The sequence below is a fragment of the Saccostrea cucullata genome, unplaced genomic scaffold (assembly GCF_032062105.1).
Source record: "Saccostrea cucullata isolate Sc308-1 unplaced genomic scaffold, CSIRO_AGI_Scuc_v1 ctg1020, whole genome shotgun sequence".
NCBI lineage: Eukaryota > Metazoa > Mollusca > Bivalvia > Ostreida > Ostreidae > Saccostrea > Saccostrea cuccullata.
In genome coordinates this window covers 419479-443575 of record NW_026931054.1, presented here as the reverse complement: position 1 = coordinate 443575, position 24097 = coordinate 419479, and the positions used below count along the sequence as shown (strand labels likewise).

General features: G+C 33.8%; 2 protein-coding genes across 3 annotated transcripts; one reads left to right on the top strand and one right to left on the bottom strand.

Annotated features, from left to right (window-relative positions):
• Positions 1-1012: 1012 nt before the first annotated feature.
• On the bottom strand, positions 1013-11847 carry LOC134231211 (DNA-binding protein SMUBP-2-like). The gene is made up of 16 exons (XM_062713140.1): positions 11694-11847; positions 11210-11373; positions 10578-10773; positions 10310-10410; positions 9477-9637; positions 7444-7644; positions 7006-7230; positions 6750-6847; positions 4547-4729; positions 4204-4322; positions 3876-3970; positions 3548-3671; positions 3191-3367; positions 2784-2961; positions 2489-2621; positions 1013-1805 (listed from the first exon to the last, which is right to left on the bottom strand). Exons 1-16 carry the CDS (start codon positions 11768-11770, stop codon positions 1029-1031), a joined length of 3009 nt encoding a protein of 1002 aa, XP_062569124.1. The 5' UTR covers positions 11771-11847; the 3' UTR covers positions 1013-1028.
• A 194-nt stretch (positions 11848-12041) lies between these two features.
• LOC134231210 (heat shock 70 kDa protein 12A-like) lies at positions 12042-23882 on the top strand. Of its 2 annotated transcripts, none has more exons than XM_062713138.1 (9): positions 12042-12073; positions 13736-13787; positions 15217-15402; positions 16073-16123; positions 17829-17864; positions 18254-18553; positions 18850-19071; positions 20775-20934; positions 21460-23881. In XM_062713138.1, the coding sequence occupies exons 2-9, from the start codon at positions 13767-13769 to the stop codon at positions 22518-22520; spliced, it is 2037 nt and encodes a 678-aa protein (XP_062569122.1). In that variant the 5' UTR covers positions 12042-12073; positions 13736-13766; the 3' UTR covers positions 22521-23881. The 2 variants fall into 2 exon arrangements, with proteins under 2 accessions (XP_062569122.1, XP_062569123.1); XM_062713139.1 differs by lacking the exon at positions 12042-12073 and adding an exon at positions 13301-13469 and having other exon boundaries at positions 21460-23882.
• The last annotated feature ends 215 nt before the right edge of the window (positions 23883-24097 follow it).

The following is a 24097-nucleotide window of genomic DNA, read 5'->3' as shown; positions in this document are numbered from 1 at the left end:
TTTATTTACTGGGTGGCAGTAAATACAAACAGGCTAATTTAGAGAATTTGAGGCCCGCAGAAGAGGAAAGAACTTTTAAAAATAATTATGCGGATGGAGGAGAATATAAACATCCATTGCTTAATTTAAGCCTTTAAAAACAATACCCAGAAAATGTGTTACACAAACAGAATACTGTCATCAATGTTTGTTGGGGATTGATGTTCTTGGATCTCGTGGGTCAACCTTGTCCACATATTACATCCTCACAAACATTGTCAGCATATTTATTCATTAAATCTTCTGTGTATATGAGTTACTCATGAATAACATTCCCACCATTCAACAATTTCTTTTATTCTTTTTCCATGAAACAGTGACCCAACAATTTAAAATGATTCCACTATATATAAATTTAGAACATTTACATTTAAACTTTTGACCTCAAGATTTACAGGGTTTTTTTCATGTCATAGGGAGTTGTGACATTTAAAATTCCTATTGAAAATGCTTGACGAAAACTGCTTATCTTCTGTAAAAATATGAAATGTACAAGTTTTTTTAAACCTTGACCTATGATCCTTTGACCTCAAAATCACGGAGTCTTTTTAGGCTAAAAGTAGATGTTAGGTAAAATTTCACTGAAAAATCTCAAAGGCTTCTTCACATATCGCCTAGAAACTTAACGTTACACTTGGACAAAATGTATGAGTTCATGACCTTGACCTCTTTACCTTAAAATCAAAAATGGTCTTTCTAAGAACATAGGGATTCAATATGATATTATAACATTTCATTGCAAAAGCTCAAAGCGTTTATTGCCCTGAAATGAAGAGTGTTACACACAGACAGATCCCCATTAATATTCCCCACTTTCAATGGAAGTGGAAAACAAATACTGTACTTCTTTGGACAAAAGAAAATCAGTAAAACAATTTCATACTTTGTATCATTGAATTGATTATTTTTTTTATCAGAATTTCCATTTTCAATTCACTCAGTAAAAAAAAAAGGCAAATTTAAACAAATAGAATAATATTTATCACAATTTATTTCTTAGGCTTCTTTCCTTGTCTTTTGGTAGCCATTTCACTCAGTTTCTTATCCATCTTTTTCTGTAGCTGCGCCTTGCGTGCTGGGTCTGGTTTTTTATCAGGTACCCCACTTCCCCTGTACAGAACACCCTCCCTAACAATGGTGGCTCGGGCATGAATCTTGGCTGCTTCCCCACAGCCGTGAATCTCAGGCATGTGATGATTCAGGCAGAATCTCCTCCTACAGAAATCACACATCTGCCCCAGGGTCTGAGTACTTGTCTTACACTTCTTAAAGCTGCACTCCTTATCCACACTCTGAACAGCAGCTATCAAGCTATCTAAATCATCCCCATCCACCTTCTCAAGCTTAGCCACTACATCGGCATGAGCATTCGGAGCTCTTGGTGTATTGTCTTTCTGCTTTTTCCCTCCTGAATTGGCAGACGTTGGAGCAGATTTTTGTCTTTGTAATCTCAGACAGTGTGTCTCATGTAGTTGGATGTTAGCTTTGATGACAGACTTGCTACAATGTCTACACACCACTTTATCAGGCTCTTTCTGAATAGGGACTTCTATCTTCTCTTCTGGAGCTTGTATCCTTGTATCAACCTCTAAGCATCGCTTCTCATTTTCACTGTGTTCAGATCTTTCATCTACAGAAGTCTCAGAACTGGACGGCACAGTATACTGGGTAGAACCAGAATTCTTACTCCCCGGTTTGGACACAACCAGATGGCGGTCTTTTCCAGATCCTTTACTGATGTGAACCAATCCCATTTTTTCTGACAACTAAAACATTAAATATATTTCAATTCTACATGTACACTATACAACTAAATCTCAGTTTATATGGAAGATACCGCATAGCCGGTTTTCTTGGCGGGTGTAAAATTTGGCGGTTTGCTTGCTCAAAGATATGCCAATAATTTTGGTGAATTTTATTTTAGCAGACAGCCGGACACAGCGATTCAGCTCTTTGCAGATGAACACAAAGAAGAGTACTGACTATTTTAGCGATAAAAATTTAAGCGGACTACCATCTAAACGCCAAAATAAGCCAAAATTAGCACCCCGCTAAAATAATTATAACCCGCTATACGGTAATTTAACTTAATAATATAGAGAGTTTTAAAAAGTTAACAGAATTCCAATTTTTACACAAAAAATGTACTTGTAATATTCAATGTACTGTATAAATGGTTATTTTCACTCCGTATTATTTTTCGCCCTTTCACACTTGCAGACAATTTTGTCCCATTTTGAATTCGCCCTTTCATAGTTTTATTTCAGTAATTATAATCTATTCTCTCAATTTGCCCAAATGAGGGTAGGGCAAAAGGGGCGAAAATAAATCAGAGGCAGAAATTTCCCTGTATACAGTATTTGAATTTTCTTTATCTTCTTTCTTATAATAATATTGACAAAAATTGGCATGTAGATTGGAAAAGAGGGTTAAAAAACATCCCAATTACCTCATGGACAAGCATTCTGTCATGAGAATTCAAGGTAGAAGGAAATTCCAGCTCATCTGAGGAGGTTTCCTGTACAAATTTATCTAGATACCCCTGAAATTCTTTGATCCTCTCATCTGTCTGCTCTTGTGTTCTGGAATACAAATCATTAATGCTAGGATCACTGTATGTGAGTGTTGAAAGTAAAATGGCATAAATTATTTTAAATTGATCCTCAATCATTAACCAATTAACTCATAACAAAATATATATTTATTTTACAAAAAAAACATTACTCTTTCAAAAAAAAACCTACTTGTGATATTTCTCTGTAACTGGAGCTTCAAGGTTTTCTGTTTTTACTGGTTTCTTTTTGTTTTGAGATTTCTGTTGATTTTTGGCAGACTTGGGTTTTGTCCCTTTATTGCTGTTTGGTAAGGTCAAGAGGTCATTAAGGTGGTCTGGTCTTGTTAAAGTGTTATACACTACTCCAGCTAAAAATACACATTGATAAAATGATAATACACTGTAATGATATTCTTGTGTTTTTACAGAAAATACTGGTAACTACTCAATGTCTTTTCAGAGAAATTGCAATAAACTTGAGCAATTAGCTCAAAGACTTTTACTTGTATGGTTATTCATCAGTTCATCACTTGATGAAAACACATACATTTGCAAATTCATAAAGTTCATTTGTTAAGAAATTCTAGGTCTATTTACCTTCTACAAATTCCTGGGCTGTCTTCACTACCCCGTGACTTGACATATAATCTACTAGAGATTTAAGGAAGGAGTCATGTCCCACAGTCTCACTGTCACACACCACCGCTAGGTGGCGCCTTGCTCTTGTTACAGCGACATTGATTCTTCTTTTTTCTGCTAAAAATCCTACTTCACCTACAACAAATAAAATCAAAATCAGCATTTTTTTAAAGAAAACTTAATGAATTTTATTGATACAAATGGTAAACAAATCAGTCAAACTACATAATTTATATACATGTACTCTGTAGACTTTTGTAAAATATTTTGTGCTAATTATCTATCTTAATTTTTTTTGTGTGTTTGTACATGTACCTTTTGTATTGCTTCTGACTAGTGAAATAATCACAGCCTCTTTCTCTCTTCCTTGAAATCCATCTACAGATTTGATCTCTACTTTTGGGTAATTACTGGAAAGTCTTAATCTCAACAGTTCAACCTGAAATTGCAGCTAGCTTGTAGTAATCGTGGTTAAATTTATTTACGAAAAAAGAAATTGTTTTGGCAATTTCATTTACAAAATGTAATACTGTACAATCTCTTGAGTTCACTTGCCTAATTTTTTTAATTAATACATTTATTTACATAAAATGAGTGTTATTTAAATCACTGTAGCTTGATGTCAAATAAGTTCACTTAGTACCTGTAAGTTGTAAGGGGCAATCACTGCTATCTCCTGTTGATCTACTCCAAGGTTAATCAGCTTCTCAACATGGTTACTGACAATATCTGCCTCTCCTATATGTGGATATGGATATGTGGTTAAATAAAGTTGAAAAAGTGGCTTTTCTTAGTTCAGATCTGCTTGTATCATATGAGAAAGGTTTGGTGTTTAACTGAAGATAAGCCATTTTCTTAACATAGATATATTTCAGATGGCTATTCTTGAGTCTATCTCAACAATCTTCATTTGGGCAAAGAGGCAACAACATTTTAGGATGGCAAATACTGGTACATGTTATATTACAAACCTTCATTTCCTTTGGAGATTTCCTCTGGAACGTCGAGTTCGTAGAGCTGACACCCAGCAGTGTCTATCAACAGTAGAGGCTCAGATGTTTCTTCTGATTCCTCAACACTTTCTATATCCCTGTCAATGATAAAACATTGATCATAATGGGTGGAAAAGTTGTTAAAGATACTCTTCATTTACCAGTACCTGATATATTCATTTCTTTTTCTATAAATCATGATTTATCTTTATATACACATATGCTACAAGCAATATATCTCTAGAAATCACCTGATTTATTACTTGTTATCTCTTATTTAAAACATTTACAGTGTACTACAAAATCCTTGGGAGTTTATTACCTCAGAAGATGACTAGCCACAGAGCTATGAGCTGTGAGTTTCCCTTCATACAACTGGTCAGATGACCACTGCATGATGAGTTGATGCATTCTGTACTGAGTGGTCAACATCCTCATGACCTTGTCACCATAAAGGTCAAGGACTCTCTCCATCAAGGTCTTCTCAAGGCCAGCAATGGCAGCTCTAAGAAATCAATTTTTGTAATTTTTTTTAAATTAATACAACAAATTACCATTGATAACCACCAAGTTTGAGTGCAACTTTAATTTGAATAGATATCATACATGCATCTTGAATTTATTACATTGATGTAGAATTTAATTTCATTCACCTAACGGATCCTTCTTTTATTATATAGGTATGGTATTCATCATATCAAGTTGAGGAGGGGTAAAGGTTGTGATTTTTCACCCATGTTGTCTATTTATTTAATTGAGAGACATCATATTTGGGTTGTAAGAACTTGGCTCAGTTTGAAATCAACATTGTTTTAAATTCTAATCATGTCCTTCTCCAGATATCACACACATTTGATAAAGGAAACATAGGTAATCAGAGATTACAGAGCTCACCTCAACGAATGTTTTTATTAACCAACGTATATACATTCCAAAAATGAAAATATTTTTAAAAGCAATTTTGATCTGATACTTTGAAATAGACCTACATAAAAAATTTAAACTATTTCTTCTTCATGAAAATGTAATGAAAATCCAGCATCTGAAGCAAATTTGAGAGTTTTCATCTCTTGATGCAGCATTTGTGCAAGTTTGGTTTATACAATGTTATATAAGCCTTATAGTTTTTGGTAATAGATTTTTACCTTGTCTATTATCTGAAAAATGTATGTCCAATTCAGCATCCGAAGCAAGTCCATTAGTGTGCATCCTTAGATGTATCATCCATGCAAGTTTCCTCATTATAGGGCTCATAGTTTATTGGAAATGAAACATGCATCAAAACTAACATTTTCACTCATCCACAAAAAGTAGGTCAGATTCAGCATCCGAAGCAAGCCTGGAAGTATGCATCCTTAGATGTATCATCTATGCAAGACTGGTCATTAAAGAACTCATAGTTCCTTGGAAATGAAACCTGCACCAAAAAGTTTTAACTATTCACTCAACCGGAAAATGTAGGTCAGATTCAGCATCCGAAGCAAGCCTGGTAGTGTGCATCCTTAGATGTATCATCCATGCAAGTTTGGTCAACATAGGGCTTAAAGTTACTTGCAAATGAAACCTGCACCAAAAACATTAACCTGTTCACTCAACTGGAAAATGTAGGTCAGATTCAGCATCTGAAGCAAGCCCGGTAGTATGCATCCTTAGATGTATCATCCATGCAAGTTTGGTCAACATAGGGCTTATAGTTACTTGGAAATGAAACCTACACCGAAAACTTTAACCTGTTCACTCAACGGAAAATGTAGGTCAGATTCAGCATCCGAAGCAAGCCCGGTAGTATGCATCCTTAGATGTATCATCCATGCAAGTTTGGTCAACACAGGGCTTATAGTTACTTGGAAATGAAACCTGCACCAAAAACTTTAACCTGTTCAAACCGGAAAATGTAGGTCAGATTCAGCATCCGAAGCAAGCCCGGTAGTATGCATCCTTAGATGTATCATCCATGCAAGTTTGGTCAACACAGGGCTTATAGTTACTTGGAAATGAAACCTACACCGAAAACTTTAACCTGTTCACTCAACCGGAAAATGTAGGTCAGGTTTAGCATCCGAAGCAAGCCCGGTAGTATGCATCCTTAGATGTATCATCCATGCAAGTTTGGTCAACATAGGGCTTATAGTTACTTGGAAATGAAACCCACACCAAAAACTGCACCAAAAATGTTAACCTGCTCCAAAAACATTAACCTGGTCATTTCTAAATTCTTTGCTGAAATTGCAGCATCTGAAACTTTGACTGGTACAATGAAACACACTAGAAACATCTTCCATGCATGTCTAATCAATATAGGACATAGAAGTATTTAAAAAGAAAACTGCTCAAAAAAACTTAACCTTAACCTGGGACGCCGACACCGACGCCGACGCCGAGGGTATTACATAAGCTCCCCCAACTTCGTTGAGGTGAGCTAAAAATTGAAAATATCTGAATTTCTTTAAAACCAGATACATACAAATCCAAACTTATATGACCCCAGTAGACTGTAGTAACAATGATATTAAATACATGCTCACTCTTTACTCAGTATAGTTGGTGGGAGCTGTAAATGGTCCCCTGCCAAAATACAGCGTGGAGCTCTCAAAAGGGGAATCCAACAGGCTGCCTCAACTGCCTATTTAAAGTAAAGTATTTAACATAAAATTCTACAAACAAATGTTTGTCTTTCACAAATCTACCTTTATTCATTCAAGAATATTGCTATTTTCCTGTTTTTCAATGGCAACATTTAATGTTCAAATCATTTGATTTTGATTAGAAATATTTGAGAACCTGTGAACATTCATCAATCACGACTAAATCAAAGTGTTCTTTATCCAGGTATTTGATTGGTCCTTTTATATCTGCTGAGCTGAGCGTTGCCAGGACAACATCAGCTCGTTTCAGGATCTCCCTGGATGCTGCCTCCTCTCTCTGCAATAGCTCCTTTCGTAAAAACTTTATATCTTCTTTAATTTTCTGTTTTTCTCCGCGATCTCTGGTTTTTCTAATTGATGACTATGGAAAAAAGAATCATTTGTAAATCATCTTTCAACATTGTGTCAACAAGTTTCAATACTTCATGTAGCATGTAATGTCATGTCTTCTAAGAAAACTGACCTAAAAGATAAGCATAAAAAAATCTTTTAAAAATAATTTAAGAATTAAAAAACTGTATTAAAAACAAAAATTTCCCAAGAAATTGAACAGACAAAACTTGAAGACACAAACCAGATTTTTATCCAGATCTTTGCGGACATCTTCCACCAGCCGAGTTTCTTCACTAGTTGACAAGATGGCGTCCAGTGAGTATTTTTGGATGTGTGGTAGCACGCGAGCGGGATGACCCAGTCTGACCACCTTCTGTTTATGACTGGCCAGTCGCTCCACTAAATTGTCCACAGCAATGTTAGATGGGGCACAGGCTAATATCTACAATATATCAGAGTAGGATCCTCTTAGCTATAAAATTCCTGTTTCTTTTATCTGAATTTGCATCAAGGATGTAAATTATACAATGCACCGGTATTTTGTCAATGTTTTTGTTCAATAGAAACTAGTGTTGGCAAATAAAAAAATTACTCGCTCACGAGTACCTGGTTACTCGCATGATTTATTCATATTCATATATTAATATCATTTATCTCATCCTTTACCCATCGATAGTAATAAAACACAAATATATTGTGAATGAACTTTATTTATAAACTGAAATATACATACGCATGCACTATATTGAAAGAATTTTGATATTATCATATAAAAAATTAACTAAATCATAAGAAGAAAAATAGATATTCAAGTGTACATTGGTGTTCATCAAAATATATGACGATCAAGTAATTATTTTTAAAAATTGTGGTCACAACCTTACAGAATATTTTATTTACTATTCTTTTTAAAATACTTTCAAACTACATGTATATATGTCTTTTGCGGTATCTTGTTAAATTATTTAATGAGGTAATTATAACTCGGGTCTTCAAAACTTGTATAACCTGCTGGCAATCAAAGCTATTCAATAATGAACTGTTAGAACTAATCAAAACAAATTGATCGTATTAGTGAAACACTGGATAATTAAGTCTAACAGTAAAGAAAATTAGAGGAATGTTTAATGTATACGGTTATAAAAAAATAACATTTTATTTTTTATTTACTATGTAAGATGCATTTTTATCCGAGTAACCGAATATCAATTTTACTAACAGATACTTGAATCGTTAACCAGTTAACCGGGTACTAAAAAAATAACCACAAGACCTTGTTTTATGCCTTGTTTGACATATTTTATTTACAAAACATGAGTGGTGGATGACCTCTAGCCTTGTTGCCCTTTTTGTCTGATCGTTAGATTTCAAGACCTTGTTGCCTTGTTTGACATACCACTATATTGTTGCCTTGTTTGACTGACCTTTAGACTACATGTACTTGTTGCTTTGTTTGACTGATCTTTAGTCTTTGTGACCCTGTTGCCTTGTTTGACATGTTATTGCCCTCTTTGACTGATTTTTGACTGCACGACCTTGTTTGACAGTTCTTGTTGCCTTTTTGTATGACCTTTAGACTTCATGACCTTGATCCCCTGTTTAACTGAAATCATTGTCCTGTTTGACTGACCTTGTTGTCCTGTATGACTGACCTTGTTGTCCTGTTTGACTGACCTTGTTGTCCTGTATGACTGACCTTTTGGTCCTGTTTGACTGACCTTGTTGTCCTGTATGACTGACCTTTTGGTCCTGTTTGACTGAACTTGTTGTCCTGTTTGACTGACCTTGTTGTCCTGTTTGCTTGACCTTGTTGTCCTGTATGACTGACCTTGTGATCCTGTTTGACTGACCTTGTTGTCCTGTTTGCTTGACCTTGTTGTCCTGTATGACTGACCTTGTTGTCCTGTATGACTGACCTTGTTGTCCTGTATGACTGACCTTGTTGTCCTGTTTGACTGTCCTTGTTGTCCTGTTTGACTGACCTTGTTGTCCTGTTTGACTGACCTTGTTGATCTGTTTGATTGACCTTGTTGTCCTGTTTGACTGACCTTGTTGTCCTGTTTGACTGACCTTGTTGATCTGTTTGACTGACCTTGTTGCCCTGTTTGACTGACCTTGTTGCCCGACCTTGTTGCCCTGTTTGACTGACCTTGTTGCCCAACCTTGTTGCCCTGTTTGACTGACCTTATTGATCTGTTTAATTGACCTTGTTGTCCTGTATGACTGACCTTATTGATCTGTTTGACTGACCTTATACTTCTCTATTTTACTGACCTTGTTGCCCTGTTTAATAGCCTGGATAATGATTTCTATGACAGTTGTAGTTTTCCCTGTGCCTGGTGGACCATGAACGATAGCTACCTCGGGCTGAGCAAGAGCAAACTGAACAGCATCCTGTTGTGATTTGTCTAACTGGTTATTAACCAAGTGTACATCTGAAATCATAAATAACTGGTTATTAACCAAGTGTACATCTGTAATCATAAATAACTGGTTATTAACCAAGTGTACATCTGAAATCATAAATAACTGGTTATTAACCAAGTGTACATCTGAAATCATAAATAACTGGTTATTAACCAAGTGTACATCTGAAATCATAAATAACTGGTTATTAACCAAGTGTACATCTGTAATCTTAAATAACTGGTTATTAACCAAGTGTACATCTGAAATCATAAATAACTGGTTATTAACCAAATGTAGATTCATAAATAACTGGTTATTAACCAAGTGTACATCTGGAATCATAAATAACTGGTTACATAATATGAATTATTAAATGTGTATCTGTAATAATGAATAACTGGTTATTAACCAAGTATTATCTGGAATCACAAATAACTGAGATTATAAACCAAGTGTATACAGTGTATCTTGAAGCATAACATTTCACTCTTGTAAGGGATGAAATATCAATACTTCAGTCCATCAAATATTTATCAGGTGTTTTATACTGTACAGTAATGCACTTAAACATTAATAGATTGCTGTCCATAATCTTATGACTTTAAAGAATAACCATATGTTAGAAATAACATTTATCATAAATAACTTCATTTTCACAGAACAATAAATTTCAGATATGTTTTCAAAATTGTACCAACCTTTAGTAATAAAAGGAGGAGAAAGGTTTGTTTCCCCAAATAACACATTAACAAGTTTACTTGACAAACCAAAATCTCCCTTTTTCAGATTATTCAATGCACTAAATGGAAGAAAAAGAATAAACATAGTACAGTAAGCATTATATTATCCATATTGCATTGACACAAAAGACTAATTTCAATCATTATAATTATCATGTCACTTAATATTATTGAAGAAAAACTTTCAATTACATGTACATATTGTGGTAAGTTAATTTACTCTCACTTTTTCAGTCTTTTGTAGGTGACATCGTTGGCTAGCTTGGTGAGTTTATACTGGTCGTCCTCATTCAGGTTGAACAAATCCTCCTTCTCATCAAAGGCCACACTGATGGCCGACTTCCCTGCGTGAGTGACGATGCCTGACCCCAGACCCTCCTCCCCAGGGGGAGCAGAACTGGCATTCAAACCCACTATATCACCTGTCAAAAGGGAGGACAACATAAAGAAACTTACATGAAAAAATACCCCCTATTATAATCATATAAAAATTTACACGCATTGTTTATTTCATATTGACTCTGCATGTATAAATTAATTATTTTTCCAGAACTACAATGCAACATTTTTATGTATAGGCCTGGAATAAGAATGACTCTTAATTTTTAAAAGATACATGTTTGATAATTTTTCAATGTATAGTCACTTTGCGTACTGAATCTTGCATTCCAGGGTGTCATATACTTCACAATTTTAACACTATTTCTCAGTAGTTTTCTTGCTCTATACCACATACTGATGAATTAAGATTTTCAGAGTTAAGATTTCATTTTCTTGTCAAAGCTCCTTCTCCTCCTCCTTTATTAAAAGTTATCCAAAATGGATGTTTGCATGAAATTAATGTTCCAAATATCGTACCTGGTGAAAGATTATGAGCAGGTAACTCTTGATTTCCACCTCCAGGTTCAAATACGATGACTGTTCTCCCATAGAAGCCAGTACGACGTGTCTTTATGCGGAGCTTCAGTAAGCACACACCTCGTCTCTGGAGCTCTTTAGGTGGTAAACTCTCATTTAGATGTCTGTAATTAATAGCTACTTGATGAGTGATGAAATAATAATTGTGGTTCATGCACTGCATGTGATATGAACATACATGACACATAATACAGGTTGAATTCACTAAGCATATGCTGATATAGACATTTATCTTTCCGTCTGATATTTTGTACTAATCGGTCATAATCAAAGGTATGTAACTATCACAATACATTAGTTTATGTCGACTGTCAATAAGAAAAATCTTGTTGAAAGACAGTTTGAAAGAGGTCTGGACCGTGTAAGAGGAAATTCGGGGTCAAATGGGGAAAATGAGAATAACTTCAATACATCAAGTTCTCACCTTGTTTCTTCTATCTCTGTTTCTCGTTCTTTCTCAAGGAGTTGTATATGTTGATTGACAAATCTTTCTAAAGTCATATTAGGCCTAGTTAGTCAGACAATGTTTAAATACCAGCATAAAAGTGTCTGTCACTCGTGTTAGTATTACTATCACAATACTGTTTCCCAATATTACCCAATGCCAAAAACAATGATATTGAATCAGAATATTTAGGTGTGCACAATGTCAACTGATATAATAGCACGGTAGGGTGAATTCATCATTCATCATTTAAGAATCATTTCCCCCTTTACACCTAAATGTTAGAAACTATGGAAACAAGTATGCCTACCGTGTCCTATTTTTACCCTGTCCAACTCCTGTCTTCCGGGTCAGCTAAGGTGGGTTAATTTTTCTAGATTCGAGTTAATTTCCATTTGCTAGAACCAGAGTCTTTGTCAATTTCTTTAGATAAAGACCAAACATTTTATTGTATACACTCAAAAATTTTATAAATATTGTGATTTTTAATTATGTCAGTTCCTGGTAGTGAGAGATTGGTACAATGTGTGAAACCGAAAGTAGAAAATAAGCCGAAGGTGCCATTCTTAGATTGAGAAATCTTTAGCCAAATAAGTATTAACAACGAAAATCTCTAAATGAGAAATACACCCACCGCTCTACATTAATGACAGGATTTTGTGTAGTGAAGGAGTGAAGATTTAACTGAACAGTCTTTAAACAGGTCCAGGACAATCTCTTGATTTAGCTATATAGCTTTAAATAGCTATATAGCTTTATTAAGCTATTCAGAATAGCTTTATTTAGCTATTTATATACAGTTTTTCACAAAAATGTTTTTTGCTGAAAATAAACAAAAAGTCGCATGTATTTGACTCTTCATACATGTACTATGGACTATTAAAACAACAACCAAAATCAAAGATAGTTCTAACTTTGCAGCTTTTGAATACTTTTCAGCAAAAAGAGAATTTCTATTGTTAGACTAACTGTCCACTACCTTGGGTGCCTTGAGGCAAGGAAAAGTATGATTGCTTCTCATTGTGCTGAACTGTTACCAATCAATTATCTTGTTGAACATAATTGGTCTCCATTATAATATCATTGCAGAAGTAGCTGTATCAATTGCTTTATATAGCCCCAAAACATGTAGAACTTTGAGTACAAAGTCTCTCAAGGAGACATAATTTGATGAGTGATTTTTACATGCATTATTTTCAGAAGAGTTCAAAGTTGTATATCATCACTGCACCAAGGTGCGCTTTTTTGTACATACTGAGAAAATTACACCTTTAAGAAAAAAGTGTTGTAAAATAGCTAAATTAAGCTATACTGAATAGTTTAATAAAGCTATATAGCTATTTAAAGCTATATAGCTATATCAAGAGATTGTACTGGACCTGTTAAACGCTTTGACCCAAATCCCCAGCATGGTTATTTTTTTTAATACGCATATTGAATGCATGTTTATTGGGGGAAGACAACAGAGCCATGATTATTCATAGTGATGTAGAAACATTCTCAGGTATTGTATATTCAAGTTTTTTTCAAATTTCTATCCCATTGATCTCCAGGGTTAGGATTCCGAAATAAGACCACATTTAAAAACAGCAAAGCCCTGATAAATCATATGAATCACATGAATATGGAAGCATTTTAAGATATATTAGATTCAAATCATGACAGTGTTAGGCTACAACATGGGGATCAAAGTTTTATTTAGGAATAAATAGGAGATCAAATCTGATGAAAAATGGCAGAGGTATGTTGGCTCAGGTGAGCATTATGGCCCATGTGCCTCTTGTTTCTTAATCGTGCCCTCTTCATTGAATTTACGTAAATTTCAATGTATTTGAGAACATGGAATATTAAGTAAAGTACTTATTTATATTCATCAAACATGTACAGTTGAAGGCAATTATTTTTAATGTGTTATGATGCAAAGCAATGAAAGGTGATCTTGTTTTTTAATACATGTAACACAATATAATTTCTTTAATATTTGATTTAATATTTGGTAATAGTATTTATGTCTTTTACAGAACTTGAAGTGGAAACTATGTTTTTGTAACTATGGGAAATAAACCAGGAAAGGTAAGAATATTGATTAATGCACTTAAATAGGTAAATGTAAAAAAAATATTAATTTAAGCCCTATACTGTAAGCAAGACTCCATTGATCTTTGCTTGTAGTTTGTCAGTCATCTCTTGGTCTTTCTTTGTTTACTATTGTTTACTTTTTACATCTTCATCCATTTTTTCAGAACCATTTGGCCAATTTCAATTTGTCAACAAAATTTGATACAACCTCCTTTGCCTTTTACCCTGTATAATGTAGAACCTCCTTTGCCTTTTACCCTATATAATGTAGAACCTCCTTTGCCTTTTACCCTGTATAATGTAGAACCTCCTTTGCCTTTTACCCTGTATAATGTAGAACCTCCTTTGCCTTTTACCCTGTAAAATGTAGAACCTCCTTTGCCTTTCACCCTGTATAATGAAGTTTCAACTCATGGCTACTGGAGGCTGAAACACCTTATCTTATTAATATTACTTTCTCCCATTTTGAGTCGTTTTACTTTACCAGTCAGTTTTAATTTTTTGATTGGAAGAATATTGCAACCCTATCAACCTCTATACGTAATTCTAGATCCTTGACTGTTAAATATTCCCATCCATTGTAAACTAGTACACATACATTGTATTGAAATAGTCTTATCACAACAAATTGATATTTCATTTCAAAAGTAATGAGTCTTTAAATGACACAAATGAGACAAATGTTTTCATTTCTGTTTTATATTTTATACAAAACTTGTTAAAATATCAATATATACATATAGATAGCTCCTTAAGATTTCCATTATCTGAGTCAGGTCAGTACAGTAGGTGAAGTCATAAATATTGAATACATGTGTGACAGACTAGTCCTAAGAATGAAAAATATACATATACATGTGTAATCTACTTTACAGAGTATATATGTTGTGTGAGTAATGGTAATTGCAATATATGGACATGTAATAAGATTTATTGTGCAGTTTCCTAGGACACTTACTATTGTACATATAAGTGAAATAGGTTTTTACTTTTAGACATTGAGAGGAATGAATTCCTCTTCAACACAGGTCACCATTCATTAATTCATAGAACAAAAGTTCAAAGGGAACAAAATATTGATGAAAGGGGAAAAAAAATGTTGCTTTATAATAAATTGGAAAAAAATGCAAATAAATTATTAAGTGTTCAATTCATTCATTTTTCCTTAATGAAATGATAAGAATTTTGGAATTGATTACAATTTGAGGAATTAATACACTGTGGATTTCAATTTATTATCTTGCAATTGGTATTGTGATATTTTCTAATGACAAAATGAATATCATAATAAGGAGACCCTACTGTATTATACCACTGAATTTGAACTCTTTTACATGCTTTGTTTAGGGGAACCGTAATAATTAAGTTTCATGGGCTGTAGTCATGTGATTTTTTAAACATTTGACCTACTTTTCATGTGTAGGAGGATGATGGACCCTCCAAAAAATCGTCATCACACGAGAAGACAAAAGGTGCCACGGGGGAGTCCATCCCAGGTCGTCAGAGATCAGCGGTCAGTGAAAGTACACAGGAGAGTACACCAGCCGTAACGGGGCACAGAACCAAACGTTACAGTGACAGTAACTTCACAAAGTCAGCAGCTGTAAAGGTAATATTGAAATCCTGTCAGAGATGCTCCTCTTACATTCTTATACGTAGAAAAAAAAAACTGTTTGTACACAACTGACCTATATATGTGCATTAAGATTTGAATTTATCTTTTTGGACCTAAGGATTGAAAAAAAGGATGTCTAAGAAGAAAAAGATTTTTTTTTCGCATACACATACAATGACAATGTCATGTAGATTTAGATTATTTGTGGATATATAGATATATGGAAATATATTGGAAAAAATCAATCCATACTACATATCCTATAAAAAGAATACCAATAGTAAAATATTGTTTCTACTTAATTTGCTAATGTTAGTGATTGTGAATACCATTTACCATGGTTTACAACAAGCATAAAATAAACTTAAGTATAACTTGTGATGTATGTTCTGTAAATATTGTTGGTCATAAATTTGTTAAGCATTTTAGAAAAAAAAATGTAATAAAAACAAGCAGGTATAAGTTAGGTTGTGAATGCCATATTACAACAAGTAGGTACAAGGGTTGTCCATAAAGTTTATATATAGAAAAATGCTATAATTTTCTTAATAATGATGACACTGCTAAATGTGTTCAATATTAATTTGATATAAAGACTGACATCACTTCAGTGCACAACATTGTACATGTACATTCTTTCATGCTAACTTTTGTTGTTTTTCAGGAGAAAACTGCAGACCCACAAAAGACTACCCATGTCAGATCTCCAAGTGCTGTAAGTACCTCGATTGGTCTGTCGGTCCACCAAGATTGTGCTCATTTTTTGCAGAGGTTACACATACTGAAATGAAATTTGGTGGTAGACAGATTAATCATAAGAATATTTAGGTCCAGATTTGTTTTCGAAATGATTGAGCAATTTTTGACAGAGTTATGTCCCTTGGACTTAGAAAAATTCTAATTCCTTGCAGTTTCTGTTCATTTTCTTTGCAGAGATTGCACATACTGTAATGAAATTAGGTATACAGATTTATCATAAGAATATATATGTCAAGTTGTATTTTGGTACAATCAAGCAAATTTTGACAGAGTTATGTCCCTTGGACTTAGAAAAATTCCAATAATTTTCAGTTTCCATTCATTTTCTTTGCAGAGGTTGTACATGTACATACTGAAATGAACTTGGGTAAACAGATTTATCATAAAAATGTCGGGGTCAAGTTCTTTTTTTTGGTAGAATTGAGCAATATTTGATGGAGTTATGCCCCTTCGATTTTGAGGATTTTTTAAAAAGATTTTCGGAAAAATTACAGTTCATTATTATTTGCAGTTTCTGCTTGTTTTTTTATGCCCCCCTTCGAAAGAAGGGAGGACATATTGCTTTGCTGCTGTCTGTCAGTCCACTTAGTTTCCGTTCATTTTCTTCGCAACCGTTGCACATACTGAGATGAAATTCGGTATACAGATATATCACATGAATATCTAGGTCAAGTTTTATTTTGGGTACGATTGCACCATTTTTGGCAGCGTTATGCCCCTTGGACTTCAATTATTTGCTTTCCGCATTTTCTTTGCAACCGTTGCATAATGAAATTAAATTTGGTATACATATCTGAAATAAAATTTGACAGTTATGCCCCTTGGACTTAGAAAAATTTCAATTATTTGCAGTTTTCACATTTTTTCCAATACACATCTAAATTTGGTCATGTTCTTGGTCAAGTTCTGTTTTGGTACGATCACACCTTTGGATTTTTTTGACAGTGTTTTAAAAACATCTCTTGTTATGCCCCTTGGTTGCGTGACTTAGAAAAATTTCAATTATTTGCACAATGTGTAGATGTGCATATTACGGAAATTCCAATTCCATTCTCCACAACCGTTACACATACCGCTGCACAGATGAAATTTGGTATACACAATGTGTATTTATCAGATGACTTATTTTTTCTTGGTTTCCAACTTTTCTGTTTATTGCCTTACCTTAAATATAGAGATGAACATTTTGTCAGCGCAACTCCTCATAAACCGCTGCACAGATTTTCGTCAAACTTTATTTTTAGGACACAGTGTGTAGATGTGCATGTTCCCTTGGACTTTTCAAATTAGGAAAAATATATACCAATTTTATAGATATTTAGGACACAGTATGTAGATGTGCATATTACCAGGAAATTCCGGGGATTTTTGGCCATACCTTGAATATACAGATGAACATTTTGTCACAAACATCTCACAATTGTTCACATTCCGTATTTTTCTGTCCACTTTACAACTTAGATTTTTGGGGATATCTTGAATATAGTGGTGAACAGTTTGTCAGTGCAACTCCTCATAAACCCCTGCACAGAATTTCATTAAACTTTGAAGATATTTAGGACACAATTTGTAGATGTGCATATTACCGTTCCGTTTCTCATTTTTTCCGAAACTTTGATCTCTTGTTTTTTCATTTCTGTGTTTTTCCATATACTTTTCAGGTCTGGAAAAATGATGGTGCAGAAGTTGTTGAAGTGGTAAGAAACTCTAATACATGTATATGTATATACATTATATTTGCATCATTCAGTGCTTTTGATAAAAGAGAATAAGATGTTTTGTTTTACCATGATTCAAAGGAAAGAGAAAGGTTAAAATGGGATCCTAAATTTTTGACACCAATTAAAAAAGGAAAAAGCAATTCTTCAATTGCAAAATTCTTATTTCTCTATATGTAAAGGATTGAACATTTCTTATGTGCAGGTTACTTCTCTTATCCAAACATTTAATATTCATCTTGATTGTCTTCTTTTCAACTTACATGTACAATGGGTTAGGGATGAAGGGGGATCACTTCATATAATGAACTTGAAAATCTATAGCTTCTATTCTAAAACTCTCAATTCATTCAAATCTCATATTTCAGACTATTAAACATGACCGTTTGGTAGTAGCAGCCATTGACTTTGGTACCTATGGATCAGGATTTGCCTTGTGCACTAGATCCGATTACAAAAAAGATCGCAATAAGATTTTTGTACATACTTGGAACAGTGGAACAGCTATTACTAGCAAGGCGCCTACAACAGTACTGATCAAACCGAATGGGAAAGACTACGTCAGCTTTGGTTACGAGGCAGAGAGAGATTTTGTGGACATGGATCCTTCAGAACAAAAGAAACACTACCTATTCAGGCAGTTCAAAATGAAGCTCTTTAATAATGCTGTGAGTATCAGTGTATAGCGAATTACAGGAACCAACAATTTTACTTCATTATAAATGGAATTGGTTAATTTTATTCTGTTTGCAACAGTTTTAAATTCTCAGGGAATGAAAATCACATTGCTGTAAGTGAAAATTCATTACAAGAGTCTTTGTTTTACTTGTAACATATGTAGGCAAAAGTTTTACTTTTAGCAATGTTTTACTATATTTTACCCATTAGAATCTCACATGTATAATCTCAAAACAAATTATAGATATTTAATTACACTGTACTTTGAATTTCTTTCTTTGGCTAGGAACTCAATGAATCTACAAAACTCAAGGATATCACAGACAAGGAACTGCCTGCTGTTGACGTCTTTGCTGCAGTGATGCGGTTTTTCCGTGAGAGCTTACAGAAACGACTGTCTACAAAGTCTACGGAAGACTTCACATATGATGATGTGTACTGGGTAGTCACTGTGCCCGCCATCTGGGACCTCAGAGCCAAGCAGTTCATGAGGAGGGCTGCTGAAAAGGTAAATGAGATAAATCACAATACTGTAGAAAAATCACAATACTGTAGAAGTACCTTTTTCCGCGTGGTATTAATTTACGCTTTGTACGAAGTCACACATTTTCCGAGGAAATTTGTTCAAGTGTACTTAATATAAATGTAAGGCATACGAGGGGTGATCAAAAAGTTCGCGAACTAATTGAATAACTTCCATAAAAGAAATAATATTTGGTTTCAGTGTTGATTATATCTTAAATTAGTCCTCTCCGGTTTTAATGCACATCTACCACAGTTCTGCTCATGCGCGAATCACGTGATGTAGGCAGTCACGTGATCCCCCTCCGTAGCGTTCTGTCACAAAAGCTGAAAGATTTTCTGAGTTTTATATTACTTTCCATGTAAGTTAATTTTATAACAAGAACTGTTCATTTGTCAGAAATGGTCAAATATCGGCAACAGAATGGGTGGGTAAGAATATCCTTTCCAAAAATAAGCATGGCGACCATCAAAACCCAAATCTTCTCTCTCTGGAGAGACGTTTATTCAAGTTGGATAGAGAATGGGTGGCTCCTTTTTATCATGATTAATATGTTTAAAATCTAAAGTTTACTATATCTTAGGTATTTAAAAATTATATTATTCTTAAAATATTCAACTACTTTTCAGTGTGTAAATTAGACGTCTTTGATAGCAAATTGCTTAATTAAAAACATATCTCATTTTAAACTTGCTTTCATTAGGCAACATACCAAGTGCCATTTTTAACCATTTGCCTTTCTTCACTAAAATGATTAATCCAGTTTATATTTCTTAAATTTATAGAGAGCCATTTGTCTTAATAAACTGTGTACAAATTATTATACACCACTTCAAATGGATTTCTAAGATATACCGATTAAATTTACACTCGTTTGTTGAACGAAGACGACTGAGACAATCATTTTTCGTCACGAGTGACCTAAATAGTGACGTCATTTTCACATTGTGACGTCACAAACAAGAAGCAAAACTTTATCCAGCATATGCTATTTATAGAACTTTTGTATGGCTATTTGTGTACCAATTTTTTTTCTAATCTGAATTGTGGTTTTGAAGATATAGAGATATTTCGCGAACTTTTTGATCACCCCTCGTAAAGTGACAATCTAGAAAATCCGCATAATTTTCTACCCGCGGATTAAACAGAAATTGAGATTCTGCGGAATTATGACCCCGTGGAAAAAAGTACTTCTATAGTATAACTGTGAAGTGGGAAAACAAACGTCTTGTACAATTGACTTCACAATTATCAAATACAGGTATATTTTTTTTTATTATTGATAAAGACTATGGCAAATATAAAGTAAAAATGACATTAATTTAAATTTTGAATCTGTATGCCTGATTTTACATAAAACTTGTGAACTAATTGTACAACATGTTCACTTTATGGTTTTATTGCTTTTAATACAGTAAAATTTTATTTTACATTTGAATCTTAATTGATACATGTTCTGTAGATCACTATATTTTTGCAAAATCTTATTTTCATGAGATAGTCATTAATTCTTTGTTAGCAAAACAAAATTTTCACGAGTTGTGAATATTCCTCTAAATAATCACAAAAAATGTTATTATTCGCGAGAATGAAATTTTAAAATAAAGTTCTCACAAATTTATAAAAAGTGATTTATAATAGTAGTTAATATTTTAAATGTTTGTTTAAGACTTGAAATTTATATTTAGGCTGGACTGAAAGACTCGCAGTTGTCCTTGGCCCTAGAACCAGAAGCTGCATCTATGTACTGTCGTAAAGTCCCGGTAGAAATAAGTACGCAGAGAGATGGAGCCAAGCAGATAGCCTCACTGCCCGCAGGGTCCAAGTATCTGGTGCTGGATTTGGGAGGTTTGTCCTTAGATTAAAATACTGTAATGAAAATTTATTGGACTGTATCACTTATATGTATTTGTGAAACAAGTATTAGAAAAGGCTTACTAATATTCACCTACCAATATTTTTTAACAGTAAAGTTTCCCATTGACAAATATATGGGTTTAAAAACTAAATGTACTTTTAGATTTGGAAGTTAAAATATACAAACAACCTAAATGAAGTAAAAGGAACAAAGAATTTTGGTTCATTTAAACATAAAATCATTATATCTGATAAGTTTATAATATTTTTTTTATGGTGTAGGAATGGAAATCATTGTTCTGTAAGCATGACAAGTGTGTGCACTGTGCACTGTGAAAATAAAATTAATAATGTTGCCAAATATGTTATTTATTACCAGTTTCGAGAAAAAAAGTTTATGAATTCAAAATTTCAATGATCATAATTGATTCTTAAAGCATAAAACCTTGGTATAATTATATATCTTCTGCACTTAAAACAGGAAACTAAATCTTCACATTTTTCTATCCTTGACAGGGGGTACCATAGACATAACTGCCCATGAAGTGACTTCTGATGGGGGACTGAAAGAGCTACACCAGGCCAGTGGGGGGTACTATGGGGGAACCTGTGTCAATGACGAAATCATGAAATTCTTCAAACGACTGTTTGGTGGACCTGTTTTAATGAAGCTCAAAGAAGAATATCCTGGAGACTACCTCGATCTTATGAATGATATTGAGATGAAGAAGTGTACATATAGTCCCAAAATGAACAAGGAGAAAATCACACTTCGACTTCCTGTCACATTGTTAAATGCATACAGGGAAGACACCGAATGTGAAATTGAGGAATCGCTGGAGCATACAACATTTGCAGATGATGTGCATGTAAAACGAGACAAGATGACAATTTCCAAAAAACTTTTCCATACCTTCTTTACTAACTCTGTAGACAATGTGGTTAGAATTATCAAGGAAATCCTCGATACCCCTGGAATGTCTGATGTCAGCACTTTGTTGGCAGTGGGTGGATATGCGGAGTCTCCATTAATGACAGAAACTCTAAAAACTGTGTTTGCTCACAAAAAAGTAGTGATACCCACCGACCCAAGCCTAGCTGTGTTAAAGGGAGCAGTGATCTATGGCTATGAGCCCGAGATCATAGCCTCCAGGGTGTGTAGGTACACCTACGGAATCGCCAAACAAGGGATTTGGCAGGAGGGAGATCCAGAAAGCAAGAAACTGCCACAGACAACCAGAAAAGGACTCCACTGGTGTGACGATGTCTTTGACAAACATGTAGAAGTGGGACAGGTTGTTAAAGTCGGGGAGTTTCAGGAACCCAAAGAATATTTTGCTGTGGAAGGCCAGGAGATGGCTCTGTTAGATTTCTATGCTTCCACGCAGAAAAATCCCAGGTTTGTTGATGAGCAGGGCTGCACCTGTGTTGGGTCTTTTGTTTTAGACCTGTCAGAAAGGAATTCCAGGGGAAATGTCTTAGTCCGGATTGGAGTGGGTGGGACAGAATTAGAGGTAGAGGCCAAGGAAGAAAAAACAGGTCGTGTTTTTAAATCGTACTGTAACTTCCTGCCCTAGTCAATATCTCACAGTGAATTTTTCTTTGATTCTCCAGAATTAAATGGCAATCAAGAATACAGTGTATCTGTTGGATAAAAACCTTGTAATCTTATTTGAGTGTTTGTGTGTACATGTGTACATGTTATGAAAGGTTATTAATGAAAAATATTTTTTAATGATTTACCGGTAAAATTTTTTTGACAAGTTTTGTAGGTTTGGTGCAAATATCTGATGCCAGTGATGTAGAATTTGTTTGTTTAATATATTTTTAAAAAATTTGTATATTTTGCTTCTACAAAGGATGTACTATGTATATTCAACCACAGTTCTAAGGTTGAACTGAATAGACTGTATAGATGATAAATTCATGTTGATTATTATTGACATATCAAGATCAGATAAATTAATACACTGTATATTTGTTTGTCAGAAAAAAATGTATTTTTATACAGTGCACTTTGAAGATGTTATGTTTAGAACTATAGGTAGTTGTAATGTACATTTTGCTTTATTCGATGTTAAAATTTATCTGCAGAATAGACACAATTGAAAATTTGAAAATACATATGTGAAATGATTTCATAATGTCATTAATTTTTTTACCTCACCTTAGCTGAAAGCTCAAATGAGCTTTTATGATCACATTTTGTCTGGTATCCATCTGTCTGTAAACTTTTAATATTATGAACTTCTTCTCAAGAGCCGTTTGGCCAATTTCAACTGAAAGCATTCCTACTTGAAGGATATACAAAAAATGTTCAAATAAAGGGTAATGCCTTCTGTCCAGGGGGGATAATTAAGAATTAGTTAAAATTTGGTATTAACATTTGAAATCTTCTGAAGAACCATTTGGCCAGAATTGTTGAAACTTTTATTAAATACTGTAGGTTCAAGTTTGTTCAATTCATAATCCCAAGTGGTATGATGGTGTCATTATGGTTAATCAAATGTTTATATAAAATGTACCTCTAGTTAAAAAAATATGTAGTTTATTCTATCTTTGTTCAGATTTGTTCAATTTGAAATCATATCTAATATGATTTTAATTTTTACATTTACAGGTTGATATTTGTTTTGACTAGTTTTATTTTAAGAGATTGATCTTTCTCCCTGTATTTAGATAGTACATCATCAATATTTACAATTTGAAAATGGAGCTGATCGATTAGTCAATTGTGTGCCAAATAATAGCCTTTATATAAGGTCTATTATATAATGATTTCTGATAAAACATTAGTAAGACCTTTTCTGCTGTTAATGAATATTTGATGTATATATGTAATTATGTATGTATGGCACTTTTGGAGAAAAAATTAAATATATTGCAGTTAATGGATGTGAACCATTTTTTTTTAAATTTGCAAAGAATGTTATATGCTTTGAAACTTTGATGTATTACTTAATTTCTTTGTGATATATATCTCAGTAAATTATGAAACACTTCAGGGAATGGTTTTTATAAATGATAAACATATAAATCCAGCAGATTGACAAAGAACAGACTCTTTGTCCTTGAGAAAAGACGTGGTCATCTTAAGCATAAAAGTTAAAGTAAAGCATTATAATTTAAAGGGGTTTTAACATTTTTGGACCTC

Excerpts from the sequence above, each read along its gene's own strand:
- LOC134231211 (XM_062713140.1), bottom strand. The coding sequence starts at position 11,770 with ATGACTTTAGAAAGATTTGTCAATCAACATATACAACTCCTTGAGAAA. Across the intron at positions 6,848-7,005 it reads TGATTGATGAATGTTCACAG|GCAGTTGAGGCAGCCTGTTG; the intron begins GTTCTCAAATAT and ends TACTTTAAATAG. Across the intron at positions 2,962-3,190 it reads AGCCCAGGAATTTGTAGAAG|CTGGAGTAGTGTATAACACT; the intron begins GTAAATAGACCT and ends GTGTATTTTTAG.
- LOC134231210 (XM_062713139.1), top strand. The coding sequence starts at position 13,767 with ATGGGAAATAAACCAGGAAAG. Across the intron at positions 15,403-16,072 it reads CAAAGTCAGCAGCTGTAAAG|GAGAAAACTGCAGACCCACA; the intron begins GTAATATTGAAA and ends GTTGTTTTTCAG. Across the intron at positions 17,865-18,253 it reads GTGCAGAAGTTGTTGAAGTG|ACTATTAAACATGACCGTTT; the intron begins GTAAGAAACTCT and ends CTCATATTTCAG.